General features: G+C 43.4%; 1 protein-coding gene across 1 annotated transcript in view; it reads left to right on the forward strand.

Moving 5' to 3' along the window:
- Positions 1 to 1,564: 1,564 nt before the first annotated feature.
- Positions 1,565 to 16,090, forward strand: part of Enpp6 (ectonucleotide pyrophosphatase/phosphodiesterase 6) — a 109,140-nt gene continuing 94,614 nt past the window's right edge. Inside the window, exon 1 of the mRNA XM_015486076.2 lies at positions 1,565 to 1,880. Coding sequence (XP_015341562.1) covers positions 1,640 to 1,880 — 241 coding nt within the window. The 5' untranslated portion in view covers positions 1,565 to 1,639. The remainder of the gene's footprint in view (positions 1,881 to 16,090) is intronic.

Raw genomic sequence — 16,090 nt, forward strand, 5'->3', positions numbered from 1 at the left:
AAGAATAATAAATTCTCCTCCTCCTCCTCCTTCTTCTTGTACTGGGAATGAACCCAGGGGTGCTTAACCGCTGAGCTAACTCCCCAGTCCTTTCTATGTTTATTTTAAGACAGGGTCTCTTTCAGATGCCCAGGCTAGCCTCAAACTTGTGAGCCTTTTGCTTCAGCCTCCCCAGTTCCTAGGATTACAGTTCCTGGGATTGATTACAGGCATGTACCACCATCCCCAATTATTTTTTTATAAGGATTTTTTTTAATTTAAATTGTAGAAAGCATTAAAAACGAAAAACGAAGTCTAATTTTGTTCAAGTCAGCTGAGATGGAAACGGTAATCTGGCTCCGATGTTTGCTTTTTTGCAGTATGACTTAAAAAGTGACATGGTGCCATGTAAGGGCTTGACTTTAAACATGGCAAAACAAGTGGAGGAGGAAAGGCACAGGCAGAGGGCAGAAGTAGAAGAGGCGCTATAGGATTGATCATAATGAGAGTGGCCCGCATCTGATTGTCTTGAGTCCTTGTAAAGCTTTGCCTGAACCCTGACACATTTCATTAGGATCCAAGCAGCATTTTAACACTAATAATAATTTCTAACATATATTAAGTCCTTATTATGTCCTTACATATCTTATCAGCCTTTATATGAATTATCTCATTTAATTTTATACCAGGCAAAGGAACACTTTAAAAACCCCCAAAATCTGGATACTGGTGCTAACTCTGGCCCTTGCCCACTTGCGCCTGACCTCCTTGGCTGGGACCTATTTTCTCCTCTGCCTAGTATTCCTACCTGAATCCTGCTGGGTTATTTCTACCTCTGCTTTTCCATTTCAAACTCCTGTCCTCCAGCTCATTATCTTATTTTTACCCTTTTAGGACAACGCTGCCTAGACCAACCTGCCAGGAATGAACTCTTATTGTTCAACTCTGTAACCTTCTCTTGCTCTACTGCTCTTGTGTGAAACACTTCCTTCTACAAATGGGTTCAGGCGCCAGCAATTTATTTGTAATTGAAAAAAAAATAACAATAACACTGCATATAGATGTATATGAAGAAAAAATAAGTGGTCGAGACCTTAACAAATAATTTGTGTTTAAATGCCACAGCTACGGCAACAATGCTGGAAAGTTCACAAATAGGTCCACCTAAATCTATTGTCTCTCGTTTACGTGCTAAGTTAAGAGGCTTGGATTCCTAAATTGTAAGTGAAGCAGACAGAACGTTTAAATCAGGCAGAGATGGTGGGAGGACAGCAAATTAAAAGATTGTCCTTTCCTTGGCTCCTCCCTTTGGTTAGCGCAACTGTGTAGTGTTCACTTTGTCATCTTCTAAAATTCCTCCGTATGTATTTCTGGAACATTCACCAAAAACAATGACTGCATTCCCTCCTCGGGTGCTAATTCTGGGTTGTTTGGGAACCCAGCTTATCTGATGGGAGTTGGGTCTCCAGACTTTGTTGGGTGAGCAGAGATGTTTTTAAAAGGGGTTGCTGTCCCTTTAAATTTTGAAAGTGAACTTGGCTCAGGAAGGCCAGCAGCTAGCTCAAGGTCCAGCCCCTAGAAGAGAGAATAGCTACAGATTCTCCATCCTCAGTCTTTGCAAGGGGACAGCTGTGCCGGGCTCTGGCAGGCTCCTGGCAGCATGGCAGTGAAGCTGGGGTCCCTTCTGCTGGTCCTTGGGCTCAGCCTGGCTCAGCCAGCCTCTGCCCGACGGAAGCTCCTGGTGTTTCTACTGGATGGTTTTCGCTGGGACTACATCAGCGATGAGGCTCTGGAATCCTTGCCTGGTTTCCAAGAGATTGTGAGCAGAGGAGTAAAAGTGGATTACCTGACTCCTGACTTCCCTACTCTCTCGTATCCCAATTACTACACCCTAATGACTGGTGAGTACTGTGTCACCCTCTTGGAGGGAGGGGAGGTCTAGAGTCAAGCAGGACACCAAAGATAGACAAGAATCTGTTCTTGGTTAAGATTTTTTTTCTCCCTCCACAGTTGTATTTTTTCCCCCAAATTCTCCCAAGGACCTGTTTGGGATTCTCAGGGTGGAAAAGAGAACTATAGCAATCAACGATATGGGGCGATTTAAAAAGTGATTATTTGTTAACACAAATCAAAGTTCTAGCTAACCCTGGGTTTCTAAGTTCAAGTGCAAGAAATGGGCAGGTCTCTATGTGCCAGTGCCAAATTCCTTCTGTCCTTTGCTATGTGCCTGTCATCCTTGAGTTATGTTAGCTGGTTTACCAACAGGTTAGACTGTGAAAATGACCCTTTGAGACTCCTCAGAGGAAAGTCCTAGAGTTCCTGGGCGACTTGGAGGCGTTTTTAGGTCACACCCTTTGGTATTGCTTAGCAATGCCATTTCTTCCTCTTTTGCCTTTTTTGGGTCAGGTGAAATGACATAGAGACCAAAAGAATTGCAGAGTTGAGATTCCTCCCTTTCAACCTCCAGCATCTATAAAAAGCAAGCAAGCCAACAAATGCAACCTTGAGAAAACAAACAAAAGTCCAGCTAACCCAGACTGCCTGGGCTGGGGAAGGTGGATTTGCCTTGGGTCATGTTTAGGTGGCCTCTGTCTGGAATTGCCTGAGCTCCAAATGTGTCAATGAACCGATCCTCTGTCCGTCCAAAAGTATGTGTAGCCCTCTTTCTGCTCATGTAGTGGGACCCCCAGCTTCTGGTTTGTTTTTCAGCTAATCTTTTTAAGGGCCAGCAAGAGGTTCTCAGAAAGAATTTAGCAAACTATCCAGGGAGGTTTTTAAGAATGCACTGTTATTACTGGTTATGCAGAACTTAACTATGTGCTTGGAACCCAGGGAGAACTTTGTAAATTATGTTAACAGAAAGTGGAGGAGAAGGCTGAAATGTCTTTATAGCTTTCAACAGAACACCAAAGCCAAAGGAGTCTGGAAATATGGATTGATACCCTGAACTAGGTACTCAGAACTCAAGGAGACCCTAAGAAATGATGTTAACAGAAAGGGGATGGCAATTCTGGAATTTCTGACTTTGCGTGTAGGTATTATATACACGTTTGCATAAAAATGATATACACTGATGCCCCAAATTAAAGGGGAGCGATCCTATGGAGAATTAGAGATGAAGACATGGGAAAAGAGAAAGAGATCAGACTGTGCACCAGGAAAGAATTTATTTGTTTTTTTTTTTTTTTTTAAACTTCTCCCAATAGACAAACAACGAGTCTCTAAGATAAACATAATTAACAAAAGCCTCTCTGGTCCTCACTTGGCAAGCTTCTCCCCTTGTGGGGAAGCAGTTTGCAGGCTGCTGGGTCACACATAGATGTAATTGTATGTCCCAACCCGACTTCAGTTCCGTGCAGGGAGTTTCACACACCCAGACCGCCCCCACGCCAGTTGTCCATCAGAGCCTCGCTGGGAGGCAGGATTCATAAACTGCCACGTGCAGCTTTTCTCAATTGCAGTGGAAAATGAACAGAATGCAGTTGAGAAAGGCAGACTCCAGTAAGAAAGAAAGGACCATCACAACGCCTCAGAGAAACCAAGCCCGTGACACGGCCTTTTGTGATTTAGATCTACGTTCCTGATATTGGCACAAGGAATAATTTGCACAAAGTCTCTGTCACACTGAGACACCTTCTTTTCAGGCTTTGGATATTTTCCATTGTCTATTGAGGAGAGAAGAGCCCTTGATGGGACAGTTTCCATGAGTGTCTGACAAAGATCTCCCCTTCACTTTCAAACCGAGGCTGACTTGAGGAGGCCACAAGCTCTCTGTACATGTTATGTCTACATATTTTTAAATGGAAAATATGCATAATCTGATTTGAAAGTCGGCTTGGTATATAAATTGACTTGTCCACTTTTTGTAGAAGTAATACTGTACACAGATTTGTCTAGCAGGCTCGTGTTTACTATGTACAAACGTCGTTGGGTGTGATTTGTCTTGTACCTGCTGAGCAAACTCACAGTTTTGAGGCAGAATTTACAGGCGAGAAGATGACAGGGCCTGAAACTAGAATCATCTCCACCATCCTGGAACAGACTCGGGAATCAATTTTAAATTCTTTCCCCCCAATAACCACACTTATTTTTCTACCTGATTTTGAAAAACTCCTTTTTTAAAAAAATAAAATAAAATATAAGGAAGAATATATCCTTTGGAAATTGTACTTAAACATATGGATTGAGCATTTGAGAATTTTATGAACCAACAAAATTGTTATACTAGATCTTTTTGGTACCAAAAGATATGCTGTTTTAGGGTTCTCCAGAATTCACAAGAGAGGTTATGGTCACACTTCATTACATGAACACTGTGTAAAAGACAGAAAACCTTTGGCGTTCTCTTTGCTACAGGATGAGGAGTGATGGGTTACTGGGGTGGGGAAATGCTGGCCTTGGAACTAGGAGAACTTGCTTGGAGTCTTTGCAAGGAAGACTTTGGTAGGACATTACACTGCTCTGGGCCTCTGTTTCCTCAGCTATAAAATAAAATGGAATGAACTGCTCAGGTCCTAATCAGGCCAGAATTCCAGATGCTATTGGATGCAGACATTAAAAGTAAGAAATGCATAGGGAACTTTAAAAAGTTAGGGCTAGTCCCTTTCTGTGCTTTGGATGTGATTTATTTTCCAAGGGTTCATGTGTTGGAGGCTTAGTCCTTTGTGTGGTGATGCTGGGAAATTGTGTGGAACCTTGAAGAGGTGGAGCCTCATGGGAGGTCTCTAAGTTATTGGGAGACCTGCCCTCAGAAGGAATGAAGGTAGCTCTGTTGGGATCTGTGAGTTCTGGTGAGAGCAAGTTGTTTACAAAAGCCTGAACCTGACCCCTGACTGTTCTCTGGCTTCCTGTTTGGAGATGTGATTTCTTCTCCCACATGGTGCCATGATGCCATTTGCCATTAGGCTCTCACTAGAGACCAAACCAATAGAGCCACCCAATCTGGGACTACTACTCTCCAGAACTATGAGGTAAATAAACATCTTTTCTTTATAAAGTTATCTAATCTCAGGTATTTTTCTATAACAAAAACAAAAACAAAAACAAAATCATCAGACTAATCCATTATTCTTGGGAGGCCATAGGCCTTTGTGTATAAATTTATCAAATGGCTGAAACTTCCTTGAGAGGGAGAATTTCATAGGGAAGTTATGTGGATGGTGATGGGAAACCAGCAATCGTACTTGTAAGGAACCTTGGAAAACATACATCTTAGTCACTGACATGAAACCATTAGTTGTTTTCCTCAAAATATGTTTATATTAAGACTAATGTGAACAAAATCTCCAATAGTGATCAAGAAGATCCATCAAACAATTGATTGCTGGGGACATCGAATCATCAAACAAGGCCTTCCACCCTTCAAATTGAAGAGGGAGAAGAAATAGATACCTACTAAGACTCTAAATATAGATTGACAAGGTGAAAAATAAATTTCTGTTGTTGAAGCCACTCCGTCTATGGTGTGGCAGCCTGTGCAAACTCGAGCATGAAGGATCAAGGAGTAGTTCCCCCAAATGCTGTAGAGAACGGAGAAGAGGAGAATGTCTTTGGACATCAATGTAGCATGAGGAAGCATTTTGGGTGTGGGATTTGTGCTGGGATAAACAAGCACAAATATGGTGTAAATCATTAGGTCTTAATTTTATGCATATGGTCTCTTTCTGATGAGCTGTGGGTGGATCAACTTAGTTTTAGCAAAAATAAAACCACAGTTTAGCCAGGCATGATGGTGCACGCCTGTATCCCAGTGGCTTGGGAGGCCGTGGCTGGAGGATGGTGAGTTCAAAGCCAACCTTGGGCAATTGAGCAAGGCCTTAAGCAACTAAGTGAGACTTTTTCTCTAAAAACATACAAAAAGGGCTGGAGGTGTGGCTCAGTGGTTAAGTACCCCTGGGTTTCATCCTTGGTATGAAAAAGGGAAACCACAGTTTATATGCCATTGGAATGCTTTCTGTTTTAACTGTGGATCTTTTTGTAAAGTTATTCTCTCTTTGGGGGGTAAATTCATATTTGATTTAGTGAAGTTTAACATAAAATTGGTGGAGGATCCAGTCATGGGGAAGAGAAAAGGCTGCATATATTTGGAGGCAGCACAGCTTAGTATTGTGTTGCTAAGGCTGACAGCAGCGTTTGTTTGACATTCTGAAACACTTCTGGTTAAGAAGTTGGAGAAAGTGGCCCATAAGTGTCCTGAATGGCAGGGAGAATTTTATCTTTACGGCAAACAATCCACCAGGACATGAACATATGCTGAAATAAATTTTGTATAAGATAATTCTCATCTCAACATTTTAAAACTAATAAATAAAAGACATGGAGGTGGAGTGTTTTGAGACACCCCAGAATGTCAATTCAGAGCTGAGATGGGAGGGTAGGTATCTGGAGCCTGGTTCTCTTGCAGGCTTTGAGCCGTGACCTATGCCTGCCTGGGGTGGCCAGAATGTTGTGCCTGTGACCTGAGACCCAGGACAGAGGTCTCCCCAGGACCAGTCCAGGAGGCAGGGAGAGCCTAAATAATGATGCTTTCTGTTTTCTTTCTTTCTTTCTTTTTCTTTCTTTCTTTCTTTCTTTCTTTCTTTCTTTCTTTCTGCTATGCTGGGAATCACACCCAGGGCCTAATGCATGCTAGGCAAACATTCTACCATTGAGCCATGACCCCAGCCTGAATTATGGTACTTTATTAATTCTGCATGGGCATCAAAGCAAAAACCAGAAAGTTAATGGCTCAGACTTAATATTTGTGCAAGTGCATTTCCTATCATGCTCCTAGAAATTACTTGGGATGTAAAATCTTAGCAGATATCAAGGACCTAATTTTCTGGAGTACAAGACTACCAGGTATAAGTATGGTATGCTTTCCCCCTACTTTTAAGAAAATATCTGATTTAAATTAAAACCAGTCATCACCTGGACCAAAGGAAATCCATATAGAAAGTACTGGACCAATCATTCTGTGAAAGAAGTCTATATCCCCAGCCTTCTGCAGAATTCAGTTTCAGGGAGAGGTGCCCGTAAACCCACCCACAGGACCAGGGGCTAGAGAGATGGCCTCTCTGGCTCCATCTCTTCTCCAAACCCAAGATCAGCATTGACACGGGGACCTTCACCACTGTGCATTAGCTTCTTTAGATTTAGATACCTCCTCAAATAAATGATCTATATTTGATGTGCCCATAGAGGTGTGCTCTCTTCCTCGCCTCCCCTTCCTCTTGTTCCAAAGCCAGCCAGGCTTCTGTTTTTATGGTGACCTCCTAGTAAGACAGGATCCATCCTCTGATTTGATTTCCTTGCCCAGGACCAGCATTGGGCACAGGCCATGCTCCTCTTTCCTGAGAGCCCACCTAAGTTCCAGGACACCCTCCTCTTTCTCCGTTTCTTCTTATTTCAGCAAGAGGGTTAGGAGAACCTAACTATGGGCAAGGTTGCCTCGGCCAAGAGAGCAGACAACAGCAAAGCAAGGTCCCGTCTATGGGTTCCACCTCGTCTTTCTAACCTTTCTTTCTCTTACAGCCCTAGTCAAGGTCAATTCCAAAGCCTCTACTTCTCCCACCTCCATGGCTAGCACCTGTCCAAAACCTCCCCAGAAGCCTGGAGCTTCTCCCTGCTCTGGCTCTTCTACCTTCTGTGCTCTACAGTCTGTTCCCCCCTGGAAGTACCAGAACAATCCTTATAAAACCCGTGTCTATTCATGTCCTTCCTCTGTTCAAATCCTCCAAGGGATTCTGTTTTCACTACAAGAAAATTTGAAAGTCTTTACAGAACTCTCCCCACACACTCACCCAGCTCCTTTCTGACCTTATTCTCCACCACTCTTCCCCAGGTTGCCTCACATTACACAATTTGGTGTCCTGCTGAGCCAAGGAGTGTCCCCCACTTCAGGACACTGAGCTCTCTGCTTCCTCTAGCTGAAATGCTTTTTCCCCAGAAAGATCCAAGATGTGCTTTTCTGACCACACTAACTAAAATAGCCTCTCATCACGACATCATTCTCTATTGTCTTACTTTCCCTATTTTTCGTATAACACCAATTTGTTTGTTTATTCCTATCTTTTCCAAATCAAATTTATTGTAGTAAGCCCGGCACGATGGGGCATGTCTGTCTTCTCAGCTACTTGGGAGGCTGAGGCAGGAGGATCACAAACTCAAGGCCAGCCTGTTCAACCTAACCCTGTCTCAAATGAAGAAATAAAAAGAACTGGGGATGTGGTCAGTGGTAGAGCAACCCTGAGTCGGATCCTCGGTACCTCAAAAACCAAACAGAAAACCAAAACACTTATTATTGTAAAGAAGCATTATAATAATAATTCATGCATTCAGAATTTCAGAGAAGTGTTATCACTTTGATTTTAGCTACTCCTAAACCAATAAGGAGAAGACAAAAAGACAAAAAGCTAAAATTATGCTTTGCTCATGTGAAAGCAATTAAGAACCACTTAGGTAAAGTGGTTGCCATTTTTTTTTTTTTTTGTGGCGCTTGGGGTTGAACCCAGGGCCTGTGTGCATGCGAGGCAAGGACTCTACCAACTGAGCTATAATCCCAGACTAGTGATTGCCTTTTATGTCAGATAATCTTTTTTTAAAAAATATTTATTTATTTTTTAGTTGTAGTTGGGCACAATATCTTCACTTTGTTTTATTTATTTTTATGCCACCGAACCCAGGCAGGGCCTCACATGCTAGGCGAGCATTCTACCACTGTGCCACAACCAGGCCCCACCCACCCGCCACTTTTTTTTTAATATNGCGTAGGCGAGCACTTCCTACCACTTGTATGCCACTAACCAGGCCCCACCCACCCGCCACTTTTTTTTTAATATTTATTTTTTAGTTGTAGCGAGGCCCTGGGTTCAAATAATCGTATATATCTCAAAATGTCTTTCAATTTTGTTTTAAGTTTTGATTATAAGGAGGCAGCAAGAGGGTTAGGAGAACCTAACTATAGCAAGGTTGCCTTGGCCAAGAGAGCAGACAACAGCAAAGCAAGGAAGGAGGCAGATAATTCAGAACCAACACAAAGAACTTTGAGAGGGGAGCAAAGGCCTAGTTTTATGTGGTCCTGGCTGTCAGAAGTAGGAATGGGACTGACTCATTAAAGGTCCTGCAGAGGCACTTTTGGGTTCTCAGCCTCCATCCCAGTTTGCCTGTCTGTGCAAGCAGGCGTCATGAGAAGCTCCTCAGACATTTGAAAACATGAGGTGGTATTATGGTCTGACTTCCGTGCACCCTGAAATTCCCATTAGCATGCTAACCCTAATATCTCAGAATGTGACTGGATTAGGAGAGAGGGTCTCTAATGAAGTAAAATGAGGTCATTTGGGTGGGCTGTAACCCCACTTATTTCTTATAAAATTTATAAGATTTCTTATAAAATCTCTTTATAAGAAAAAGAGATTGGACACAGACCATGTGACACTAGATGGCCCATGGAGGAACGAAGGGCTTCAGATGGGCCATTTCCATCCCCATATAGAGACTTACCTAGAGTTCCTGGTGATTTCTGCCCTGAAATCCAGGCAATCATGATTGCCTCAGTTTCCCAAGGCTGCCGTGACAAAGGACTACCAATTGGGTGGCTTATGACAAGAGAAATGTATTCTGATTGTTCTGCGGGCTACAAGTCTGAAATCAGGGTGTCAGCAGCACCATGCTCTCTTGGAAGGCTCCAGGATGAATGTGGTTCATGCTTTTCTCTTAGCTTCTAGGTTGCTGCCAATTCCTTGGTGTTCCTTGGCTTATAGATGTGTCACTGCAGTCTCTGCTTTCATTGTCACGTGGCTTTCTTCCTGTGTGCCTCTATCTGTACATCTTCCCCTCTTCATTGAGGACTCCAGCCATATTGATTTGGTTCCACTCTAATGACTCATCTTAATTATGTCTGCAAAGACCTTATTTCTGAATGGGGTCACATTGGTAGTTACCGAGGACTGGAACTTGAACATACCTTTTTTGGGACAAAGCAGTTCAACCCAGAACACGTGGTGTAGTGGAAAGAGTTATGGATTTGCCACAGAAGGCCCAGTTTTAATCTATTTTGTCACTTTTTAACTTTCAGGACTTGAACAGCTTCTTTCAAGTGTTAATATTTTTTTATTAGTACGATGGAGAAAGCCGAACTCACCCAATAGACTTGTATAAAATTATTACTCAGGGGCTGGGGTTGTGGTTCAAAGGGCTCAGTGCTTGCCTGGCATGTGTGAGGCACTGGATTAGATCTTCAGCACCACATAAAAATAAATAAGCAAAATAAAGGTATTGTATCCATCTACAACTAAAAAATATATTTTTTTAATTTATTTAAGTAGTAAAAAAATAAAATAAAATTATGATTCCTAATACTATGCATGTTACACATGTAATCAGTAAGATTAGATAAGCAATTTGAGACTATATCTGAGACTTAGCATAATTTAGTTCTCCCTCACATAAATGGCCCTTGGTAATTAACTCTGTACCACTTCCTCTTCATTCTGGGACCCAGGCTGAAAATAAGCAACTTCAAATGAGAAACACAGCCCACATGAAGAAGCAAAAGGGTAATGGCAGAACACTATACTAGAGTTTAAAAACTTCTGCTCCCAGTTGGTTCAAATCACACCTGCTCACATTTCATTGGCCAACGCAAATCACTTTGCCAATCTTGATGCCAAAAATTCAGGCATGTACAATTCCTCCCAGAGAGAGGGCCAAGGTTTATTTATTTTTAACTAGAGTGTAATAGTGTCACAGACACTAACTGATATTAGTTGGATTTTGTAAGAAACTTGTAGGTCTTGTTGTCCTTAAAAAATTTAGATGGGAGGCAAAAAGATTTTCAAAACACTTGAAATATCAAATAACAATTTAAGGGTGAAGTGATAATAGATCAATAGAAGAGATATTTCAAAGCTGGGTATTATATAATTTAAATGAATGGTGCAGAGAGAGAATCTGCAACTGAGAAATGAGGTGAGTTTTAAGGGTATTGACCATTTTGATGGAGGAAGTAGATCTCGAATTAACTCTTGAAAATGATCGGAAAGATTTTTAGTAGATGCATTTTGAGTCAAATATTAAAAGAAAACAAATCAATACAGACTGTGATGATATTGGGGACGTAGCACAGGCAAAGTAAGAGAAGTGTATCTTAACAAGACAAAAGAGGTGTTAAACCCATTCACCATTTGGGTGTGGGCTGGCGGGCTACGGAGAGATGAGTTTATAAAATAGCAACAACAATAACGACAGCAACAAAAAGAATGAAAAAAATAAACATGATGGAAGACTTTGAAAGCTGAACCAAGGACAGTTCAAGTTCCTCCTGCCCTCCTCTTCCACTTCAAACACTCCAGCATGTTTTTGGAGGGAAGAGGAAGAGTTGAATTTGAAGAGCACCTTTGAGTTAGGACTTGCTGATTGACTGAGGAGTGAATATGAAAGAAATAAAAGGGGGCTTGAAACCTTCCCCAGACCGCAAGATATGCAGAAGCTTGAAGAAATGGGAAAGTTTGAAGGGTTATTTGTTTCAGTGAGATTTATTTTTTATTTTTATTTATTTTGGTACTGGGATTGAACCCAGGGGTGCTTAACCACTGGACCACATCCCCAGCCCTTTTTAATATTTTCTTTAGAGACAGGATCTTGCTGAGTTGCTCAGGGCCTCACAAAGTTGCTGAGGCTGGCTTTGAATTCGTGATCCTCTTGCGTCAGCTTCCATAGCTGCTGGGATTACAAGTGTGCACCACCAGGACCAGCCTAAGTAAGATTTATTTGAGAAAATAATTTTTCATCAGAATATATTTCAAGTTGAGTAAGATATTCATCAGGAGTTAGCCCTTTAGGGTAATAGAGAGTCTCTTAAAAGAGAAGTCCAGAAACATGTAGAATAACCATGAAAAGGAGTGAAATTGATCCTCAGGTCCCAAAGGACCACAGTCTATGCACTTCCTACCTCTCTGTCACACAGCTGGTAGAGAATATTTCTTACAGATACACAATTAAAATGTGCCTTCTCATCTGCATGAACTTTTGTCTAAATTTTTACACTTACTTCCCAGAGACACCTAAACAGCCTTCCATTTCCCTACCGAAAACCATAGTCTCTATAATGGGCCCTGAATTAGCTGCCTAAGGGAGCGGGCTGGGGAGGGGAGGTATCCAGGAACAGAAGCCATAAAGAGGTCTAACCAGATCAGGCCCCGAGAAAAAGATGTGTTGTAAGTATTTACAAAAATAATGTCTCTTGGCACATCATTATTTCAGCTCCTATCAACAGACCTCTCTACACTGAAGTGCCACTTTTCAAAAAGTGTGTTTCTCTTGGCCTCCATGGCGACAAGAGGGCGTTCTTATTATATGGTGTTCAGCTGCTAGAAACTCCCTCCCTGAAGCCAGGAGTGGTTAGGGTAGTGGGTAAAGCTTTAAAATGTGGTGAAAATCTTTGATTCTAATAGCAGCAAACTCTTTTGAAGAAGGTTCCTCCACATGGGGCCTCTGTGGTTTACAGACCCTGGCCGATCACTCCCCGATCCTCCTTGTCCTACCCAACCACTGACTGATAGGACCACAGGCCTCCTTCCAAAGCTTCCAGGAGTTTGGTTGAACCAGGCTGTACTCTGGACTGCTTCGTCATGAATACTAGCGCCCCAAATGAGTTAAAGCCATTTAAAATTAATTCAGAGGGAGCCTGACTCAGCATGTTAATGGTTCTTTCAGAGACTTTTTAAACAACACCTACTCACATTTCAGAGTCCCCTTTTGTGAATAGGGCCTTTGTGTTCACAGACTAACCAGGGAGGACCTGGTGCAGGTCTGGGGCTCCTGCAGGTCCTGTGTGTAGCATTTGGCTCTGGGTGGATACTTGGCTTGATCTTAACCAACTCCTATTTCCAGTCCTTTTGCTAACAAGGAGAAAAGATCTAACAGCAGGTCTAGAGGCCATGTGTGTGCAGACTCATGGAGACAAAGAGCCAAAGTCCTTAACGGACCTTTGTTTTGGAATACTGCAGATACTTTAACTCCTAGAGGAAAGTAACTCCTCCCAGGTATTGTCAAGAGTAAGCGCTTTCTTTTGAGGCCCGATCAGAGAGGTCGTCGTGAGAATGTGCGAGAATGTCTGCAGCAGAGCACCCCAGCCTGTGCGCTGGTCATGAATGGGTTGGGCCAATCACCTTCTGCTGTGAGTGGCCTTGTGCATTCATCCCATGTGTTCAACCGAAGGGTCTGGTGAAGCCAGTTGGGAAGCACTGGTAGAGCACAGAGGGTCTAGGAATGAGAGTCCAAGGACCGGGTTCCTTCTCTCAACTCCGCTGCTGTCAGCTGGGTCTTTGGATAAATCACATCATCTTCCTAGACTGAAGATCTTGTTGCTTTAAAATTAGACAATTGGGCAGGTGAAGCCCTAGAGTTATGCATTAGTGAGTACCAGAGGTGTGCTGGGGATATTCTAGGTGTTGAGAATATAGTAGTGAGGTTCCAAGGACATTTTTTAAAGCTTTTTTTTTTAATACCTTTATTTTATTCATGTATTTGTATGTGGTGTTGAGGATCAAACCCAGGGTCTCACACATACAAGGCAAGTGCTCTACTGCTGAGCCACAACCCCATCCTCCACAAGGAGATTTTGGGGGGCCACAGTAGGAGCAGAGGGAAAGGAAGTCTGGAAGGGACTCTTTGTGAGACTCTGAAAACTTTGCCACTCATGTGATTATAGCAACTCCAATTTGACCTGTTTGATACATATGAAGTCAGTTATCTACAGTTAGTTCCACTGGATGATGATGGTCTATGACAAGGACTGGCCTGAGGAAGGTTGGGGGACAGCAGCAGGAAGTCCTCATGTCTATAGGTACAGTGGATTTGACACCCACAGAGTTTGCCAAAGCGGCCCCTGTGCCTTATTCTCTTCTTCCAGATTCGGCACACAAATCAAACAAATTAGCTTGCGGGCTCTGCAGCATGTCTGGCTTTCCCTGAAAAATTATCTGTATGTATAAAGATTTGGCTTTCACAGGTGAACTTGAGGAAACATTCTGCTTTATGGTTGAGGGGGGAAAAAAAAGAACTTAAACAAACATAGTTTTTTGGGGAGAAAACCTCAAATACTGTACTCTTTAGTCACTCACTAGCAGACCTCAGGTCTACCCCGGAATAGGCTCCCCAGCCCCCTCCAACCTCCACCTTGTAACCCAGACTAATGAAAACATCGGGTTCACCCCGCCCTGACTTTGTGAACTTGAGCACCGTCCTTCCCTCTCTGGGCACTTTTATAAAGTACATGGCCTCCCTGAGCCTGGTGGTGGAGGCTGGCAACCCTTGACACTGGGGTTGGAGCTTGTGAAGGTGTGAGAGCCTCAGAGAACACACCAAGTTCTCACCCTTGACTCCAGCAGCCCCAAGAAAAGGCTGCCACAGCACTCGGCCTGAGATGGCCCAGCAGTGACCAGCACGTGATCAGTCATTGTGAAAACTTTTCACACCTGTCCTTTGGTCTTTGGTCACAAATGCTCCACAGTGTGAAGGCAGCCTCTCTCCCTCCTTTTATCCAACCAGCCTCCACTAGGAGGACGGAGGCAGTGATCTGTTCCTGACACGTGTCAGGGCCCTAAGAAGATTTTGCCAGTTGGAGGGAAACACCTTTAAAGAAACCAGCAGTTATGGTTATCTATTGAGGTGGCCACTGTACGGATGAGAGACAAAGATGGGACAGAGATGTCACATTATCTTTTTGAACACTATGAATCATTTATTTGAAACAGTACATTGAAAATGTATCTGTCTCCCATGGAACTTGCTCATCTCTAGTCAAGCAGATATTTTTATTCAACATTGATTGAGCAACCCCACTTGTGGACTTAGGGGAAACGGTTTCCCGTTGGAGGTCCTCTGAGAGATGTTTCCCAGCCTCGTGGACATAAGGCAAAGGTTTGTGGTTTGGTGTGTTATTCTCAGTCTGTGGTGCAGGCTCAAGAGACCGTGGCGAAGGCTGTTCCTCATCCTCCTTTGAACAGCACCATCATAACACTGTCCCTCTGAAGAGCAGGACCAAAGAAAGCCTGAGGCTCCACTTGGTCTGCAGCCTCTGAAGGGCTTCTCTAGATGGGTCCCTGGAGCAAGCCTGGCTGGTCCACACAGCAATCTGCTTGCTGTTGGTCTACTGTCCCTCAAGGACATCAGTAGAGGGCAGGCAATCTCCACATCTGTCTCTTGCTCAGAAGAGACTTGATTCATGTTTGTTGAACTTTCTTGGCTCAGTTCCACTAACTGGACATCTGTCCAGGCCCCAGGAGGAAGCTTAGGCTGGGCTGGGCTGGGGGGGGGGGTTTGCTGCTGAGCCCCATTAGTTGACTGAAGTTCCACTCTTCCAGAAAACTACCCAATTTGGTCTGTGGATCCTGCATTGTTGGAGTCCTCAGGCCTCTAGGCTTCTTCCCCTCATCTCCACACCGGGCAAGCTTCTCATGGGCCAAAAGTGACACCATTGCCATGTTCAGCCTGTTATCCTGGACTTCTCAGCACACTGTACTATCCCTGGCTTTTGCTGGGCTCTGTGGGTAGATCTAATTTGAGCTTCCAGTTATTCCCAGACTGGCCCATTCCCCTGCAGCAGAGCCAGCTGGCCTTTCCCCAAACCATGATACCCTTCGCTGTACATTTCTGAGTACAACTTTCATAGTCCATTTTAGCATGCCTTTGTGTATGTAAAATATAACGCTAAAACTATGTGAATGAGCTTGGGAATGTGTAACAAAATCCACTCTATCGCAGTCCCAAGTTTCCCAAGAGGCTTCGAGAATTAACAAAATGTAAAAAGCAGAAGATGCCTGAGAAAGACAACCAGTGCTTGTGTTTTATTGTGCAGAGCAGGACACCGAGGCCTGAGATTCCAGTCCAAGAGCCAGCTAAGAGTAGGACCACACCAGTGCAGTTCTCTGAGTTGGGGCCAGCAGTTGGCTGGCTACCCTCCATGACTGGGGCTGGAGGCCCAGGCACTCTTTCCCAGTACCTACAACCTACTTTCCTGGATTGACTTCTTTGCCTAAGCTTTCAACTTTGTTCTGAGCACGCTCATCTTCCTTCCTTCCTTCCTTCCTTCCTTCCTTCCTTCCTTCCTTCCTTCCTTCCTTCTTTCCTT

Source organism: Marmota marmota, unplaced genomic scaffold, assembly GCF_001458135.2.
Source record: "Marmota marmota marmota unplaced genomic scaffold, marMar, whole genome shotgun sequence".
In the NCBI taxonomy this organism is placed as follows: domain Eukaryota; kingdom Metazoa; phylum Chordata; class Mammalia; order Rodentia; family Sciuridae; genus Marmota; species Marmota marmota.